This window comes from Haliotis rubra, unplaced genomic scaffold, assembly GCF_003918875.1.
Source record: "Haliotis rubra isolate DU_JTF1 unplaced genomic scaffold, ASM391887v1 Scf1, whole genome shotgun sequence".
NCBI lineage: Eukaryota > Metazoa > Mollusca > Gastropoda > Lepetellida > Haliotidae > Haliotis > Haliotis rubra.
Window position 1 is genome coordinate 8,686,463 of NW_025764891.1, and position 20,372 is coordinate 8,706,834.

At 39.1% G+C, this 20,372-nt stretch overlaps 1 protein-coding gene across 1 annotated transcript in view; it reads left to right on the top strand.

Annotated features, from left to right (window-relative positions):
* LOC124281013 overlaps positions 1 to 20,372 on the top strand; it is a 186,596-nt gene that overhangs the window by 58,524 nt on the left and 107,700 nt on the right. Inside the window, exons 2-3 of the mRNA XM_046717053.1 lie at positions 13,908 to 14,172; positions 16,537 to 16,668. Of these exons, the coding sequence (XP_046573009.1) occupies positions 13,908 to 14,172; positions 16,537 to 16,668 (397 nt within the window). The remainder of the gene's footprint in view (positions 1 to 13,907; positions 14,173 to 16,536; positions 16,669 to 20,372) is intronic.

A 20,372-nucleotide genomic window follows, 5' to 3' on the forward strand; every position in this document is an offset into this window, starting at 1 on the left:
ACATGCTATTGACACGACCTTTTGTTTGCCTAGGACATATATGCCACAAGAAATTCAGATTGTGAATTGATTTTGAACCTGAGACTCAGATTAGCACAGATTTCCTTTGTGCTTTGCTTGGTGAGGTTAACAAATGTTGACACAAGCTTCATATCTTTATTTTGCATCAGTCTGAGGTTATGGAGTCTGTAAATTTGGTCCAAATTGTTCTAGACAGGACTGCTTGTCTGTCTTTGACAAGGGGCGGTTGGGTAGCCTAATGGTTAAAGCGTTGGCTCGTCACGCTGAAGACCCAGGTTCGAATCCCCACATGAGCACAATGTGTGAAGCCCATTTCTGGTGTCCCCCGCCGTGATGTTGCTGGAATATTGCTAAAACTGGCGTAAAAACCAAACTCAATCAGTCAGTCAGTCAGTCTTTGACATATATTAGTGAGAGAGTGAGTATGGTTTTACCGCTTTTACCAATATTCCAGCAATATCACAGTGGGGACACCAGAAATAGACTTCACACATTGTACCCATGTGGGGAATCAAACTAGGGTCTTTGGCGTGACAAAAGGAGGCTTTAACCACTAGGCTACCCCACCGCCCTTTTTGACATATATATATAAGAAAAAAGACTCAGATTAGATAGTACAGGCTACCTGTATAGTCAAACAATTTTTTGAGATATTGTAACCTTGCAGATATGTTTGAGGCTGCACACATGCTCTCTCTAATGGTGTGAATTTTTGTGGTGGAACTACCTTGTCAGTTTTTGTACCTCAGTGTCGACTTTCTGAATTTGGCATTTTTATTGTGAAAGCGACTTCCCACTTCCTCTGTCATATTAATGTAAAACACGGAACATGATATTCAGGGTTTAGTGGAACATGTTAGACACAAGCTTGTGCAGACTTACCTGTCTGAATATTCTTTGTGGTTTGCCAAACTAGCTTCTAATATAGCTAAGTTACAGCTATGGCTGAAAGGAATTAGTGTTCTTTGGGCACATGTTTATTGTGACAATTTTAACACAGATTGGCCAACTTTGTCAGTCGCAGGTGCTTGCAGTTAGGAATAAAGTACTCAGTAGTCACCTCTAGCCTCTAGGTAAACTTGGAATGTGTAATACGATGATGGTAATGTGTAATACGATCAGTTAAGACAACAGATATTTTGTTTCTCCTTCTTTGAGGAAACTTCATTATTTTCAACCCTTTTCACAATAATTAGATGTGTGAGTGCCTTTGAAAAAGTGTTTTTTCCTCTGCAAGGAATCTCAATAGGTTCCTTCACATATGAGTGAGAATGTGTTTTCACAATTTCTGCTAAATGGGCTTCAAACATTGTAGCCATGTTTGGGATTCGAACCCAGACCTGTAGCATGATGAGTGAAAAGCTTGAACCACTTGGCCAACCCACCCTCCATCCTTGTGACCAGAACCAACAAAAGTGGGGACTGAATGGTCAGGAGCGTTCGACAGCTGTGTGGATCCTTGTTCATTCTGTCAACCACTGGTTTACATTGTCCTCATTCTATCAATTAAAGACATCCCTGTTATGGCTGGAATATTTCTGAATGTGGTGCTAATCTACACTCACTCACTCCATAACTGAGTAAATATAGATCCACATTGGTATTAAGATATGGTCCAGATGCTTGATGGGCACATCACTTAATTCCCTTGATCTTTGTACATCTCATTCTTTAATTCCATTTCACTGGCCTCCTGTACATACTATGTATGTTACTTGTGATCATATTCTGTCATTCGCCTGAAGAAGGGGCAAGAAGTAACGTTGTGTTGTAAATAATACAGAAGTTGTAAATCCATACCATACATTGTTATGTAAGATATGGTCCATTTAGACAAATTTTTATATATAATGATCCACAAAAAATACAACCGGTATGGGACTCAGTACATGGGCACCCATTTTTCTTTTCGTTTTGTCAAATCTGTAATACAGCAAGCTAAACCTGTGTCACCTAAACAATTAACACCAATTTCATGCTTCACTTATATTCCAATTAAGTTTTGCTGCTTAATTTAACAGAGAATCCAAGAACTAGAAGAGACTACACAGATGGAGATCTACTTCACTTGGTAGTTCCAAGACACCCCTGTAGCATCTCCTATATTTACCTAATGATCAGACACGACTCGTTTGTTTCCGATCTAAAAAACACTATCCTACTCTTAACACGACGATAAAAACAACCTGTGAGTGCGTTGTGTTTTTGTGTTCACAAGTGGATATGTACTTGACTCCCACATTGATATTCCTGATGTTCGAGAATGAGTGCACTTTATATTTATGCTGTTGTCGAATTTTGGCATCTTTATGACGACGGGTAGTTATAAGTCAACATATGGCGTTACAGGGTCAACTCGAAAAAGAAAGATAATGGATATTTCTCATTAGGGATGGTAATTTCATGAAGTCTGTGGATGTTTTATGAGTTAAACCTGCCTGTTGTATCGTTAGGAATAAGATCTGTTGGGAAGGGCTGCACAGTAAGTCAAAACTCCTGGAGCTGTTGTTCCAAAAGTAGTCAGTACTGAAATTATTCCAAAGGCAAGTACTTTTTAAAGGTGACCCCATGGGAATGTTTGGTCAGATTTGACCTCAAGACTCCCATGCTTGTCGTGGAGATGATTGGAAGAGGTTTTTACAGGATGCAAATTGTTGTATTCTTTATGAATAAAAATTAGGAATAAACACAAATAGTATTTGCTGCAGGTGTCATTGGGCATACAAATGAATTGATGTTGGAATGAATTGAAACTAATATTATGGAACATAAGATTGATCTGATATTTATGTTGTGATTAGAAATAGAATCAATGTTGAGACAGCCATATCTGACTTTCTTCATTATATTGGAAGTAGATAAATATAGTGATTTTTAGACACTTTTGGAATGAGTCTTGCACAACTGTTGTGGAAAATCTGCTTGTGTGATCCAACCTTAACCAGTGTAGATAATAAAAATATAAGTCTCGAGAACCATATTGATCAACATTAGAAACTGAAATAAAATACACTTGAGAAATTTAGGGGTGTAGTAAATATTCAACGTGACTATATGTCATTGGTTGTGTGGTCCAGGTTTGTCATATAAAGCAGTGTACTATAAGGCTTACAGCAACAGAACACACTCACTCACTTGCTTGCTCACTCAAGTCATCGGATGGCTTTTAAACAAGTTAGTAAACAGTTCCAAATTGAGACCAAATCCAGACATCGGTTACAGCAAAGCAGTCTGTTTTATGTTTTGCTCCTATTCATCAACTGTCTTGCATAACCAGTTTCGGGAAAGAAATGTCATTAGTTGGGATTTATCATCCGTATTCACCATCTAGGGAATACCTAAATACAACCTGTTGGCACTGAGCACAAGACAATGGAACCTGTTTGTCAGTGGCTGTAATAAAGCTGAACACATTTATCACAGAGAAACTGATGCTTGGAGGACGCACTGCCCAGTAATGCTCATTGTAGTGTACTTATTTTGTCTTGGATCAATCAGGTAATGATGTGGTATTGTTGAGATAGATATTTTGCTTAAATGATTGCAGATATTTTTACTATATCTATTATCATGCTGTTTAAGATATGCTGTGTACCCATGTAGATCTGTGTTAGAATCGGTTTCAAGCCATCCATGATTGTTGTACAAGGCAACTACGGATTGAGTGGTCATGCTTGCTGACTTGGTTGATGCTTGTGATCACATCCCAGTTGTCAGATCGATTCCGGAGCTTATGGCATCAATCCCTAAACCGTCTCATGCAGACTTGATTGTTTACAGACAGCTGGAATGTCATACTGCTGAACTGTTAAACAACCGACAAACATGTAGTGCAAATATAAAGTAGAAACACAGATTATTGTCAAGTCATTAATTCTACAAACTGTTAAAACAGTACTAAACTGTAAATTCTGTTTCCATGTTTTGGATGAAATAACGCTTAATGTTTTAAAAGCCTAAAGTCAAATTATTTTAAGTAAATAAATGAAAATGAAATATATGGTAATGAATATCTTGATCAAATTGTACCCCAAACCATTTTCTTTTTCTGACATGACTACAGTTGCAAGATCGAAGTGTTATATACTGAGAGAAACAAATCAAAGAACACAGGAAAATGCAAGCATTCCTTTAATATTTCCCAGTTTTCATCACCAGCTTTGAAAAGCTCAGTGGGAGGAAATCTGAAAGTAAATAAAGGAACACTGCTATGAAGTGGTGTTCCCTTATTTGTTTCCCTCAGTATATGATTATGTGTGAAGCAATATCCAAATTAAGCGGTCTTGGCGTCTGACTTTGTGTGCTGGCGATTAGGTGCCTGACTCTGAGAGTGTGGGTTCGAATCCCGGATGGGACTCAACCTAAAAAAAACGTACTAGAATCTGTACTTTACCAAGAAAGTGTAATCCCAAATATAACATATGTTAAATATCCAAATCAGTTGTGGAAAGTTACGGCCTAAAACTTTGGCAATCAGAGCCATGTGTGTGTGAAACAGAGCTGTGATTTCACACACTGTATTACTGTAGTCATGTTCTGTAATCTTGACACTTAACTGTTGAGAAGCTTCTCTGGAAACAAGCAGGTAATAAAGTTGCCAAATCACTCTATGTTTTTGTACAAGAAACTAAATCCCCCAACATGACATTTATTACGCTATGTGAAACTATTGGGTGTAATGTAGGACTGTGTCCCATATTCCAAGTCTAGACGATGTAATTAATTACCTGTTTTGAACTGTGACGTTGTCACCATGAAATTACCCCTGGGCAGAATATGGTCCCCAGTTCCTCATGCTTGTCATAGTATCAGACTAATACCGTAAGTTTGTGAGGGATAATTTGTGTGGTAACTGAGTGTCATAATTTCTTTGAGTGGCATTTTAGAACTTGGGAAGTACAATATAGAACAAACTTTGTGGATAACAACTTCTTTTATTCGTGAGTGCGACGTTTCGATACAGGTTCTTGTACCATTGTCAAGCACTCACGAATAAAAGAAGTTGTTATCCATAAAGTTTGTTCTATATTGAGTGTCATAATATCCCAACTTGTGTCCCACTTATTCTAGCCCATTGATTATTACTGAGTGAGTGAGTTTATTTTATGCCAATATTCCAGCAATATCACGCTGGGGAACACCAGAAATATGCTTCACACATTGTACCCATGTGGGGAATCGAACCCAGATCTTTGGCATGATGAGCAAACACTCTACCCACCGCCCCTTTGATTATTTACAGGATATTATGGTATTGAAGGACACATAAAATAACATTCACTCACTCACACTTATCAGTCATTATCAGCTAGATTGATATGAATCATAATATACTAATATGCTGCTGAGTGATAGAAAGTTTACACCCATGTATGTTGGTGGATAAAACATGATGTACATTTGATGGTATTTGGTACAGGAATCACAGTTTTATGTTGGGTCATAAGTTTGCGGTGATTTAATGACAAAGTAGTTTTGATAACATTTGAAAGGTTTTACTTGGAGACTTTTTCTAGCATATACCATGTATTGCCAGTGGAACCTAAAAGTAAACAACTTGAAAAAAATGTGTGATCTTCCACTCTGCATATAAAACGACCCCCTTCTCAGCCCCTTCATTTCAGGTACGAAAAACTTGCCTTACGTGTGGTGATATATGGTACTTTCTCTTGCCCAGTGACCGCCTCCGTGGTGTAGTGGTTAGAGCGTCCGCCCGGAGAGCGGAAGGTCGTGGGTTCGATCCCCGACCGCGTCATACCAAAAAAGGTTAAAATATGGTACTTGTTGGTCCCTGCCTGGCGCTCGGCATTAATGGGTACAACAAGGACTGGTCGGCTCGGAGTCAGTATACTGTGTCTGAGTGGGGTATTCATGCTTCACTGCGGCATGGTATCTCAGTGGGCTAGCACTATAAAACCAGCTTCAGTCTGGGCTAGTACAAGCAGCCGCACATACAAATACACACGCATGCACGTCATCATATGAGCGAAATATTCTCAAGCACGACGTAAAACCCAATTTCACCTCACCTCACCTTTTGCCTAGTGGTTTATGTGAGGTTGTAGACACAAAGTGGCTTGTCTTGACTTGAATCACACTGACCCCGGACTGACATTTAATGACTGCCTTGCTCCTCTTTAGCTAAATCAAAAGAGCTTTCGTAGCGATTATACCATCACGATCTATTGCACACTACTCTCATTAATTAATGTGTCATTGATTAAGGGACAAATTGTGCACACAAATTCCAACAGCTCAGCGCATCCCTGTCTTGTAACTTACCACAGTGTAACCAAGGTGTGATGAATAAAGATCCCATGACATAAGATCAGCCAGTTCATCATCATGCTTTTTGAGGGGCGGTAGTGTAGCCTGATGGTAAAAGCGTCCGCTCGTCAGTCTGAAGACACGGGTTCGATTCCCCACATGGGTACAAGGTGTTTAGCCCATTCCTGGTGTCATTGCTGGATAATTGCTAAAAGTGGCGAAAACCATAATCACTCACTAATGATTATTTGCAAACCATTTCGATTTTACCATACTAGCTATGAATTTTAGCCTAAAACCTCCATAGATTACATTTTTTGCCACCTTTTTTATTGATTGTCCCCCGCCGCAACGCGGAACGGGGGACTATGTATTCAGCGGCATCTGTCCGTACATCTGTCCGTCCGTAAGTCCCAATTCTTCTTAACGCGATATCTAATGAACTGTTGTACCCAATGTCTTCAAATTTGGTGACAGTCTACATTGGGGGATTACCCAGACACCAGTTGATTTTGGTGACCTTGCCTTTATCTTCGAGGTCACCACAACACTTTGAACACTTTTCAAACTCTTGTTAAAGTGATATCTCATGCACTGTTGTATCCAATATCTTCAAATTTGGTGACAGCCTACATTGGGGGATTACACAGACACCAGTCGATTGGGGTGACCTTGACCTTCTCTTCAAGGTCACCACAATACTTTGACCGCTTTTTAAAGGCGATATCTCATAAAACATTGCACCCAATGTTTTCAAGTATGTTGACAGCCTACATCGGGTGATTATGCAGACACCAGTCATTTCAGGCATCTTGTATGTGACCAAAAAATAAAAAGCAGTTAATATAGATATTCCATTCTTTGGCGGCGGGGGGACATTGCCATATCAGTGGCAAACACTTGTTATTTATGTTCTTGAAACAAAACGGAGAGCAAATCACCCCTGATATCAAGCATTCAACATCACATTTTGACTGAAAGCCCTCCTTTCATCTCACGTAGGGTAAAATATCATATACTCAATAATACTGATCTCTGATTGGTTGTTATGTTGAAGCACACTTAAACCATTATGTTGTTAGGTATTTACGGAGACAGATAGGAAACTAATTACAGTGCACAGATATTTGTTTGGAACTCGATAAGACAAATTGTTTTTCTGAAAATGATTTTATGAGTGCCACATGATGAAGTTTTGTAATGTGTTGAGTTCATATTCAGCCATTACATTCGTTTTCACCAGCGAAAATGTCATGCAAAAACCCACATTGGAGATTCTCAAAGGTTATGACTCTTCTAAAAAAGTTAACATTGCTCTTTTTCACATGAATTCTTTTACTCTTTTTACTCCTCTGAATTCCTTAAGTGACAACTGCGGTTGGCATCTCTGATTATGGTATTTAGAGAAGGAGTTCTTTTTGCAATTGGGGGAATTTGGTTGCCTAGTGGTTAAAATAGTTTTGGTAGACATTTTTTTCATTTTGGTCCTGTGAATCTATTTTTAGCTCTCCTCAATGGAGGGAGTGCCATTTGTTGAAAACCCATTATTTTTTAAAAGACAAATGTCATTCTGTATATTTCCGTCTAATACAGAACTGAAATACTAACAAAGTATACTGAAAGCCACAAAACTGAATAAACAGACTTTCAGCTGTTTGACCATGAAAAAAAAAATCATAATCGGACCTCTTCCAATGATAACATAAATTGATTATTCTTAGTTTCAGAGACTGAAATAGGTCCTTTTAAACAGAATCATTATATACATATAAAAATCATTTTTATGACCATTCATTTATCTGTCACAGGCTGTGAGACCATGATTAAACTACAAATAGTCAACAACCCATTTTGGATTAGTGAGTGAGTGAGTATGGTTTTATGCCACTTTTAGCAATATTCCAGCAATATCACGACAGGGGACACTACAAATGGGCTTCACACATTGTGCCCATGTGGGGAATCGAACCCGGGTCTTCCGGGTCTTCAGCATTAACCATTAGGCTACCCCACCGCCCTTTTGGATTAGTGGTTAAAAGACATTTTATTCAAGATTTGGGAAAAACACAACTAGTTGTTCATTAATGTCATGCTGGTATTTGGTGGAAAATTATGCAAGATGTTTTGTAGCAATATTCCTTAAAATGATTTACAATCTGGGATCATTAGTGTACAAAATATTGGAAATAATTAGTCCTATTGAGGAAGTAATTCCATTATCACCTCATTGTTTGGACAGGAATATGATAAATTTATCATAATATTTTTGAATGAGCTCCATTCCCAACATAGAAAATAAGATGAATGTCATCAAGCATGTATTCTACAGAAGAATTTACAATTTCAGTCCCCTTCACAGGTATAATACTGGAATTAATACTTGCTGAATATCTGAATTACACTTGGCAACCCATTTGTTATACAGGGCTTTTGAGGGCTCTTTTCCACATTTTCTGAGATCCAGGGAAGTATTCAGGAAGCACACTGAGTTCCATTGACTTCATTATCTCGGATCAACAATAATTTGTCCACCATCAATAAACCAGTAATCCTTGATGCGGTACTCCTCACAGTACTCAGAAAATCTCACTGCGAGAACCATAACAGATTTACATCTCTCCAGCAGTCTTACAGCCATGTGTATTACAAGCAAGGTCAGTGGTTCCTCCTGCTTATATTGAGCCCCACTAAATAAGGTTGAGCCATCTCAGTGTGAAAGTGTGTTTGGTTTAGCGTACATACATTGAGGATAAATGTATAAGTATTACTGTGACTTTGATAGAAATTTGTGTTTATCGGCCCTGTAATCTAAGACGTTGCAGTTGTGCTCATTGGGCACACCAGAACCTCATGTGAATAGGTTCAAATCCCAGTTGACATAGTATAGGTTTCTACTGAGGTTTCTCACTACCAAAACCGCTACTCATTGGTTTCTCCCATATTAGGCTGACATGCCATGATATATTTAGAATACTTTTCAAAATGACATGGAACCCACCTCACTCACTCACTCACTCACTCACTCACTCACTCACTCACTCACTCACTCACTCACTCACTCACTCACTCACTCACTCACTCACTCACTCACTCACTCACTTCTATTTTGTCACCCCTGAAGATCCGGGGTAGAATTGATCTTCAGTAACCCATGCTTGGTTGACACGAGACATCGAATCCCAATTGCGCAGATTGATGCTCATGGGGTTGATCACTGGATTGTCAGGTCCAGACTTGATTATTTCCAGACCGCCACCATATAGCTGGAATATTGCTGAGTGCGGCATAAAACTAAACTCACTCACTCACTATTTTTCAATTATGACTTTTATGAGCTAGTACTGCAAGTATTCCAGAAACATTCATGTGATCTTCAGAGACTTGTGGATTTAATTCTCATTAATTACTGAATTGGTGTGGGAATGGGAAGAACTTAGTAACTCAACCATATGTGGATCAGATGTACACAATGGCTTCTTGATATGGTAAAGAATCTCTTTCACTAAATCAATCAACCACTCAATCAGGAGTGGTTGACTCCTTAACCAATAACTCTCACATTTAAGAGTATGATTTGGTTTTAATTCCCTTGGATGACAGGTTGCTGTGTCTATTACTCAAACTGTTACTAAAGCTTTTAGTGTCTATCGAACAAACAGATCTCACTTGAAAACTTCCCAGAAACCGCTAGTCGCTACTCCTTATCTGGAGTATACTATGACAACTCAATCAAAACCCTAGTGTTGACCATTGATTCCTCTCATTGGCTAGTGCTTGAAGAACACTGAACCGTAGAGGAAAATAGGCATTATTTGTTTGAAACATTCCTGAGAGAAGAATGCCTTTCTTCCCTAGCAATAGACTCCATTAATGATGTGATTACGATATTGATGGCATCAATGAAGGTGGATCAAGATGTTTATGACTCTAGTTACTGCAGCGGTGGAAACTTCTCGGTTGCTACCCAATCATTGACCGGGGAAAAGCATTATGTATGTTGCCGCTCTTGAAGTAATCTTTTCAGAGTTCCGTTGTGTTGGAACAATGTTTTGATGAAGTGACTGTTTGTGTATCTGGGAAAACATGCCAGTCAGTGACCAGTAGAGAAATGATTGTTGAAGGAAATGCAGTAATGGTGGCTAAGTTTTGATGAAGTGCCTTTATGTTTGGGAAAGCAATTACTGAAAAGTCCAGTTTGTTGTTCCATGTCTGGATTATGGGTACTGTCAATCAGTTGGAATGGATTGAGAATTTGTATGTCAACACCTTCAGTGACATGTTGCTGAAAGTAAAGTTAGGTGCAGCTATTTGAATTTCTTCGGGTGAGTATTTTTTTTAAACACTGAAGAAACTAATTTTACCTAAGATTTATGGAAAAAACGTGCTGAACTTGATGATTATTTTGAAAATATGTAATAAAACAATAATCTTCAGCTTCTACTCCAAGAGAATACAACTGTATATCTAGAAGCAGTGACTTCTTTGAGAGGCATTATTTAGAAGCTGGAGAGTAATGTACGGACGAACTTTATGGATAAACAACTTCTTTATTGGGATTATGGGACGTTTCGATACAGATTCTTGTATGACAGCGATACAAAAATCTGTATCGAAACGTCGCATCATCTGAATAAAGAAGTTGTTTATAATATCCATAAGGTTTGTCTGTATATTGAAGCAGTGAACTTAAATGCATTCTGTCTGTGACAGAAATATTAAATAGTTGGTCCATTATTGATTCTCAGTACTTGTGATGGTAAACAGCGCTATTCTTGTAGTGGAAGTTGTCAGGGATAGTTGTATGCAAATTGAAAGTATTCACAGAGCTGTAAGAACATTTGTGTCAGTTAGATTGAAGATTATCGTGAAGCCAAGTCTTTGAGTAAGGGGATTACAACTTTTCTGTGTTTGACATATTAAATTTAAAATGTTGGTTATCAACTTAAATGGTCAAGTTGCTGATATATTTTGGGAATTGCAGAGTATAAAGGGGTACAGATAATTATTGAGTAGTTGTGATACCACTACTTTCAATTTGTATGGATAAGACAAGTTACCAGACAATCATTTCTGTTTCCATCATGTGATCAACAAACAAATATGAATGGATTGATAGTAACTACCCCACTTTGTATAGAATGGTTTATTTGTTCCTTACGTTTCTGGTCCTTCTCTTACATCTCTTCTCTGTAATGAAATTTATTATAAGAAAAAAAATGGTTTCTAAATTATGTTCATAAAATATGATAAAAAGGAGCCTAGAGACTGTCTTCATTTTGGTAGCAGGGGTGGAAATAACTTTAAATTTGCTAGTGTACTCCGGTACAGTGGCACATGTAAAGTCACTTGCCCTGATCATTTTTCCACTATACCAACCGTTTTCTTGCTGATTTTCTAAATAAACAACATAATTAACATTGGAAAGTCAACTGAACACCGGTACAGTGTGATATACAAATTTGCTTGTCCGACAGAAAAAAACACTGGACTCGGACGTCGGGCAATGGGTTATTTCCACCCCTGGGTAGTCTAGACTTGTCACATATTGCATGGGTTACATTGGGTAGGTGTGTTTCAGGGTCTGTTGTTCTGTCAGTGTAGTTCCTGCAACTATGTTTTCTGATTATGGAACAATTCCATAGCCAATTGATGCGACCAATGCATCCTCAGTTTGCCCTATTTCCTTTATGACTGTGGGAATGCTATCGCCTGAGACTGTGTTAAATCCCACATGACAAGAATGTTTGTTTGATCATCTGTGATGTACCAATAAAAAAATACTGACTCATCATCTTTTATCACATACTTGACCAATTTATTGATGTTATTACTTGGACAAAATGAAAATAACAACTCAAAGTGTCTGGCTTGATTGTCTTGGAGAACTGAGGTACCATATATTCTTTGATACTATATCAATGGCAAAATATTCACTTACATCATTGTATAATTCCTACCTATTAACTGCTCAACCTAATCTGCTCTTCCATCCATCACCTACCTACCTACCTACCTACCTACCTACCTACCTACCTACCTACCTATAGCTAGCTACCTACCTACCTACTAGTCTGCACGCCTGCCTACATACCTGTTTGCCTGTCTACCTACATGACCCCCCACACATACACAACACCATGCACGCACGCGCGCTCACACGCACACACACCCCTACCAATCTTCCGACCCATACTCCAACCTCCCAGCCTAGAAGCCACTACCCTTCATCTGTATCCATTTCCATCTTTGTGAAAATTCAAATTTCCGGCACTTGCTACTACCAGTAGTCAATTTGTAGGCATCACAGTTGGACAACATCGTCTTCAGGGCAAAGGTGCATCTCACGTGACAGTCGAGCCAGCCTACTTGTCAGCTGGTCACAGTGTTCATTAACCTGTTTGATCACAAAGACAGTTTTCTTCCTCGAGGTCAGAAGGTTCGTGGGACCCAGTAATCAGGTATCCATTATATATAAGTGAAGGAGGGAATTTGATTCTCCATCATCAATACCTCCCTGCCTCAGTTACGGATATTCCAGTTTGTCTGTAAGCTCTATGGTCAGGGCATTCCCATAATTACAATAGTATGGAGTCTAACTATTGATGTCCTCACTTGTTATTGATGTATTGGCTTTGGTCGGTGGACAATTGTACTGTATTGATACATCAGAGGGTCATTGGCTCCCTATTCATGGGAAACTCAAACCTGGACTTCAGATACCTTTCTCTTTAATGCAACCGTGGAGTTATGTTGCAATAATTCGACTCACAACAGTTAACGTTGGAGGTCTGACATTGTTCTGCCCTTTTCTAGACTCTAGCAACATCAGCACTTCCATCGTAAATCTGTTCAGGTTTAACCTTGTGTTCCAGACTGTCATCAAAGGTTGCGAGTAACTCTTTAATGAGTTCTATCATTGTTTACATTGTTTGCTGGACCCTGTTGTCAAAGGTTACCAGGAATGCTTTAATGAGTTCTGTCATTCTTTACATTGTTTTCAAGACTCAGTAGTCAAATGTTTACTCTTTAATGAGTTCTATCATTGTTTGCTTTGTTTTCCAGACACTGTCGTCTAAGGTTCCAAGTAACTCTTTAATGACTTCTGTCAGTGTTTACCTTCTTTTCCAGACTTTGTGTTTGAATGTTACAAGTAACTATTTGATGTGTTCTGTGATTACTTACCCATGTTTTACCCACTCTTCAAAGGTTTTGAGTAACACTTTAATGACTTCTGTCAATGTTTACCTTATTTTCCAGACTTGGTGTTCAAATGTTACAAGTAACTTACCCATTTTTCCAGACTCGTCAAAGGCTATGAGTAGCTCATTAATGACTTCTGTCAATGTTTATCTTGTTTTCCAGATTCTGTTGTCAAAGGTTCCAAGTAACTCTTTAGTGACTTCTGTCAATGTTTACCTTGTTTTCCAGACTTCATGTTCAAATGCTGCAAGTAACTATTTGATGAGTTCTGTGATTATTTACCCATTTTTTACCCACTCTTCAAAGGTTATGAGTAACGCTTTAACGACATCTGTCATGTATATCTTGTTAAAGTATTTATGATTCTGGCCAGGTTTTTTTTTTTCAGTAGAGTTTAATCATGGCCTGCCTTTTTCCAGACTCTGTCAACAACAGCCACAGGTCAGACCCATGACTCCGATCTACAAGGCTCCAATCAGATCCTGATGCGGGACGACAACTTTGACAGCACATCCAACCTGCCCCAGTCCGACACTGACCTTGACCCTCAGGAGAGGGAACAGGAAGAAGAGGCCAAGGGGAAATGGGACAAGAAGATCGAGTACCTCCTCGTCTGCAGCAGCTTTGTAGTGGGGATCCCCAACCTGCTCCAGTTCCCTGCCATGACAGCAAAACATGGCGGCGGTGAGTGTCATGCATGTATGTACTGTCAGGGTTTCCACATTCTCTTCCCACAGAGGTTACTCCTGTCATATCTTCCTACGTAACCTCTGTTCTAATACGGCCCTTTCATGGTGTGAGCGTTCAAGACTCGTGATTGGAGGCAATCAGATTTAGTTGTGCAATCAGCGTCGTTGTTTCAAAAGTGATCATTCGCAAGGCCTCGGTTATTTCCGTATACTTCGAGAAAACTAAACCTCTTCCCCTGCGTGATGCGCAAACGTTTCTGCTAGACAGAACTCAGTCATGTTATGGCGGATCAGTGGCGTCTCCATCGCCCTCGTTGACAACGGACAAGCTAGCCATTAAACGTCTTGTGTGTAACATCAACACAAGTCCCCGGCAGATGGGGGATATTTGTGGCCTCACATTTGCTTGTGTTAGTCAAGTTGAATCTAAGTCGATGTAACACGTGTTCTGATTGGATAGAAAGAAGGGAGATAATTCGTGTTGCGATCTTTTGCCGCTAGGGGATTTTACGAGAACCGGGAAATATGGCCGTATTAGAACAGAGGTTCGTAGGAAGATATGACAAGTAACCTCTGTGGGAAGAGAATGGGGTTTCCATTGTTGGGACATAAGTGGCTCAGTCATCTGAAGCCAACAACTTGTTCACCCAAATCACGTCTCCAGGTTTGTTAGCAACATATCTGTCCAATATAGAACAAACTGTATGGATAACAACTTTTTTTATTCGTGAGTGCGGTGTTTTGATACAGATTCTTGTATCTTTGTCAAGCAGGAATGACAACGGTACAAGAATCTGTATCGAAACATCGCACTCCTGAATAAAAGAAGTTGTTATCCATAAAGTTTGTTCTATATTGTACTTCCCAATTTCTAAATGCCACTCTAAGAAACTACCATACCTGTCCTTGTGAGTTTTTAAAATGTAGTAAACAGCTGAGACCTGCATCACTTTGGGCTTTCCTTCTCATTAAACTGACATGCTTTTGAATAACCAAGTCACTCCCTCACTCCCTTGTCAGACTAAATGGATTTAGATTTGCCAGGGGCCATGAAACTGTGATTCATTAAATGTAATTTTGTCCTTTTGTAGGATAAATAGTGCAGATTTTTGATCATGTGCTTGAATTAATTCATTCCCCAGATCTTATATTGGTATGGCAGGAAAAGATCTGGGGAATTAATAAATTCAAGTTCTTGTTATGGCAGATCAACTTGTAAATAATAATGTAATGAATAGATATGTATTTTTAAAAAGCTCATTCAAACTTTGTACTTAACATGTGTATGAATACCTACTTTGTCTCGTCCCTGTATGGCTGAAATAATGCCGATGTGACATAAAACCTAGCTCAACTTAACTCAACTTGGTATGGCAGCCATATGCATTTGCTTTTGACTCTCACCAAAATACAATTTCAACTTTGTTTTCACATCAACATGTGTAGATGGAATTCTAGGAACAGTATGCTCCATAATTTGGGGTGTAGTCTGTAATTCATACTGTATAAAACTATGTCATTGTATGTAAATGTGGTAATCATTAACTATGAGATTAATATCCATGTAATTGTTAGCTCAGAAAAGAAATTGTACACCCATGTATGATGGTAGCTTTATAAAATGGTTATTTAGTGGTGATGCATTTGATCCATGCATCATAGTTGTTTTGAGCCTCCAGCTTTCAGTGTAATGTTCGAATCACTTCCAATTTTCAAGTGTATTCTTTCTTTTTACGTATTCAGATTTTGAATGACATGAATCAAACTTGATAGGTCTGTCAATTTGTGTCAACCAGGTGGCACTGTGATTCAGGTTTGAGCATGCTGATATACAAGGTTCTGTCCATGTTTTAGGAATCAAGTAATTCAGTCATACAGAAAATGTCAACAGATGTCAAGAATATAGAATGTCAGTGGTGAGGTGAAATGGGGTTTAACGTGGTACTTGAGAATATTTCGACGACGTGCATGCGTGTGTATGTGTATGTGCGGCTGCTTGTACTAGCCCAGACTTAAGCTGGTTTTATAGTGCTAGCTCACTGAGATACCATGCCGCAGTTAATCATGAATACCCCACTCAGACACATTATACTGACTCCAAGCCGACCAGTCCTTGTTGTACCCATAAATGCCGAGCGCCAGGCAGGGACCAACAAGTACCACATTTTAACATCTTTTGGTATGACACGGCCTGGGATCAAACCCACGACCTTCCACTCTCCGGGCGGACGCTCTAACCACTACATCACGGAGGCGGTCAGAATGTCAGTCCATAAAGGTTCTGCCGATTAGGCTAGTGTATAAACCATATTGTAATTCTTCAATCAATCTGACTTAATCTTTTCTTTTTGTTTTCCAGGGGCGTTCTACTTTGTGTATATAATTGTAACATGCTTCCTGGGAGTGCCTTTACTGTACATGGAGATGAGCCTGGGACAGTTTGCTCGACGAGGCCCCATCTCTACCTGTCGGATTATGCCTGTAGCTCAAGGTAGGTACTTTAGGCCAAAAGACAAGCTGTGTTGCCATGCTATCAGTGTTAGTTAAGTTTTGTTCTTGCATTTATGTAGAACACATTTCAGAAGCAATGGATGACTGGTGCTTTCAGATTTTGTGAGCCCTTTTGATAAAAACAAACAAAATGACTGTGAATTTAAAAAATTCATACATATTTAAGACAGACTTGAAAAACTACTAGCTAGCCAAGCTTTTGAACTAATTTGTAAGCAGATATGAGACTAGTATTTCTGAATGTGTACCATCACAAAATATGTGCCTTTAAATGTGTAGGAGACTTGTTACTACAATGTCAGATGGTTCTTTATATCACCTGGACCACCATGTCAGATGGTTCTTTAGATTGTCTGGCACATCATGTCAGATGGTTCTTTAGATCACCTGGACCACCATGTCAGATGGTTCTTTAGATCACCTGGACCATCATGTCAGATGGTTCTTTAGATCACCTGGACCACCATGTCAGATGGTTCTTTAGATTGTTTGGACCATCATGTCAGATGGTTCTTTAGATCACCTGGACCACCATGTCAGATGGTTCTTTAGATTGTTTGGACCATCATGTCAGATGGTGGTTTAGATCACCTGGACCATCATGTCAGATGGTTCTTTAGATCACCTGGACCATCATGTCAGATGGTTCTTTAGATTGTTTTGACCACCATGTCAGATGGTTCTTTAGATTGTTTGGACCATCATGTCAGATGGTGGTTTAGATCACCTGGACCATCATGTCAGATGGTTCTTTAGATCACCTTGACAATCATGTCAGATGGTTGTTTAGATTGTTTGGACCATCATGTCAGATGGTTCTTTAAATTATCTGGACCATCATGTCAAATGGTTCTTTAGATTGTTTGGACCATCATGTCAGATGGTTCTTTAGATTGTTTGGACCATCATGTCAGATGGTTCTTCTGGACCACTGTGTCAGATGGTTCTTTAGATTGTTTGGACCATCATGTCAGATGGTTCTTTAGATCATCTGGACCATCATGTCAGATGGTTCTTTAGATCACCTGGACCATCATGTCAGATGGTTCTTTAGATTGTTTGGACCATCATGTCAGATGGTTCTTTAGATTGTTTGGACCATGTCAGATGGTTCTTTAGATCACCTGGACCATCATGTCAGATGGTTCTTTAAGTTATCTGGACCACCAAGTCAGATAGTTCTTTAGTTTGTCTAGATGAGTATGTCAGATGGTTCTTTAGATCACCTGGGTCACCACATCAGATGGTTCTTTAAATCACCTGGACCACCACATCGGATGGTTCTTTAAATCACCTGGGTCACCACATCGGATGGTTCTTTAAATCATCTGGACCACCACATCGGATGGTTCTTTAAATCACCTGGACCACCACATTAGATGGTTCTTTAGATTGTCTGGGCCACCATGTCAGATGTTTTATTAGATCACTTGGGACATCATATCATATGGTTCTTTAGATCACCTGGACCACCATGTGAGATGGTCTTTTGGATCAGATAGGCAATCACATCAGATGGTTCTTTAGATTGTCTGGGGCAGGTTGTGGCTGCTTCTTCTTGTGGTTGTTTCTACCCTGAGCCACCACTGCTAATGATTTTGGGGGTTTTAACGGACTGCATTACCACAACAGATGGCTTGTGCAGGTCTGCGGTAAATTTCCTTTCGCAGATCATTTTCCAGCAATATAATACCTGACTGTGGATAATCCAGTTGGGGCTTTGCAAATGAATGCTGATAGCATGATTTATGTCCATCATTTGGACACATCATGACACAAGCTATCTCAAAGGCTGAGCACAAAATTCCCAGCAGGCTTATTGACAAAACTGTAAAAACTACATTTCAGTCTGAGTCAGGCAATTAGACATTAAATTACCTGCCTGCCATACCAAAAAATCAGTTTAATGTCCGACATCTATGAGGCCCATTGTATTGCCAACCACCATGATCTTGCTGGAATAATGCTGAAATCAAACTCTTCCACTTCCATGGGAATCCCCTGAATATTCCCCCATTCTAACTTTCAGTCTTCAGTTGTGAACCTGACAACCAGTCTCTACAGGCCTGTATTGCAGATGAGACCTTTACCCACAATTACCACATCTGTCAATACTTCCCCTTTACTGGAAGGAGGCTGCCCAATACGTCCTTGTTCTCATCACCATCGTTGTCATGGAGTGGACATGAAAGATGCTGTTATCCAATCCTGTTAACAAATTTGGGTTTGATCAATGGCCAATCTGCATGACACACAACTAATTAGAATATTGAATGTTTTTGAAACATGGGATTAGACGTCTATTTTATTTCCCGTGACAAGGTCTCACTCTATTTTTAACATCATTGATGAAAGAATTATAAAGCTTTGTATAGTATTTGCTTTCACTGTCATGTTCAAAATAACTTTTCATCTTGAGCAAGGATAGATACAAGAGCTGGTTGAAATGAAGATCCGTGTATTATGTTCATATCATATTTTGAAATTGTGTTGGATATAGTTTGAAGCCTACAATGGAACCCATGTCACAGTTACTGATTGCCTCCATTGTGTTGTGGTTATAGCGTCCGCCGAGAGAGTGGAAGGTTGCAGGTTCATACCAAAACATGTTAAAAATATGCAGGGGTGGAAATAACCCATTGCCCGACGCCCGAGTCCAGTGTTTTTTTCTGTCGGGCAAGCAAATTTGTATATTACACTGTACCGGTGTCCAGTTGACTTTTCAATGTTAATTATGTTGTTTATTTTAAAAATCAACAAAAAAAATCGGCCAGTATAGTGGAAAAATTATCAAGGCAAGTGATTTTACTTGTGCCACTGTACCGGAGTACACTAGCAATTTTAAAGTTATTTCCACCCCTGATATGGTACTTGCTAGTCCCTGCCTGGTGCTCAGTATTAATGGGTACAACAAAGACTGGTCGGCTCTGAGTCAGTATAATGTGTCTGAGTGGGGTATTCAGGCATCACTGTGGCATGGTATCTCAGTGGGCTAGCACTATAAATACAGTTTAAGTCTGGGCTAGTACAAGCAGCCACACATACACATGCATTCACATCGTCATATGAGTGAAAAATTCTTAAGTACGACGTTAAACCCCGTTTCAGCTCACCTCACAGTGACTTTCTATGTCATACAGTTGCTGTACCTCTGATGACATTCAGTATGGACACATATGTCATACCTCTGATGACATTCAGTATGAAACAGATGTTCTACTTCTGATGACGTATTCCATGCTACAAATATACTACAGCTCTGATGACTTATTCTATCACACAGATGCTTTATGTCTGATGACTCATTCTATGTCATACCTCTGTTGACATTCAGTGTTACATATACCATCCCAAAAAAGTTGGGGATATTGGATTTACAAGATTGATAAAATGCAAATGATGAAGCCAAGGAGGAAACAGATGATGAAGAGAAATTAAGGGAAAATGTGTCAATTTATTCTATTCCTTTGGAAATGTTTCATCTGTATGGATATATATTACTTTTCTCGCAAAATGGAATATCCCCTACTTTTTTTTAATGTTATATATGACAATGTTTGGTTTATTGCATTTTGAAACATTTTGATGAAAGACGTTGGTTATCAAGCTGTTTTCTTACATGCAACCTCTGTCAACTGTGCCCTATGTACATCACACAGTTAGCATCACTTTGAGATCAAAATC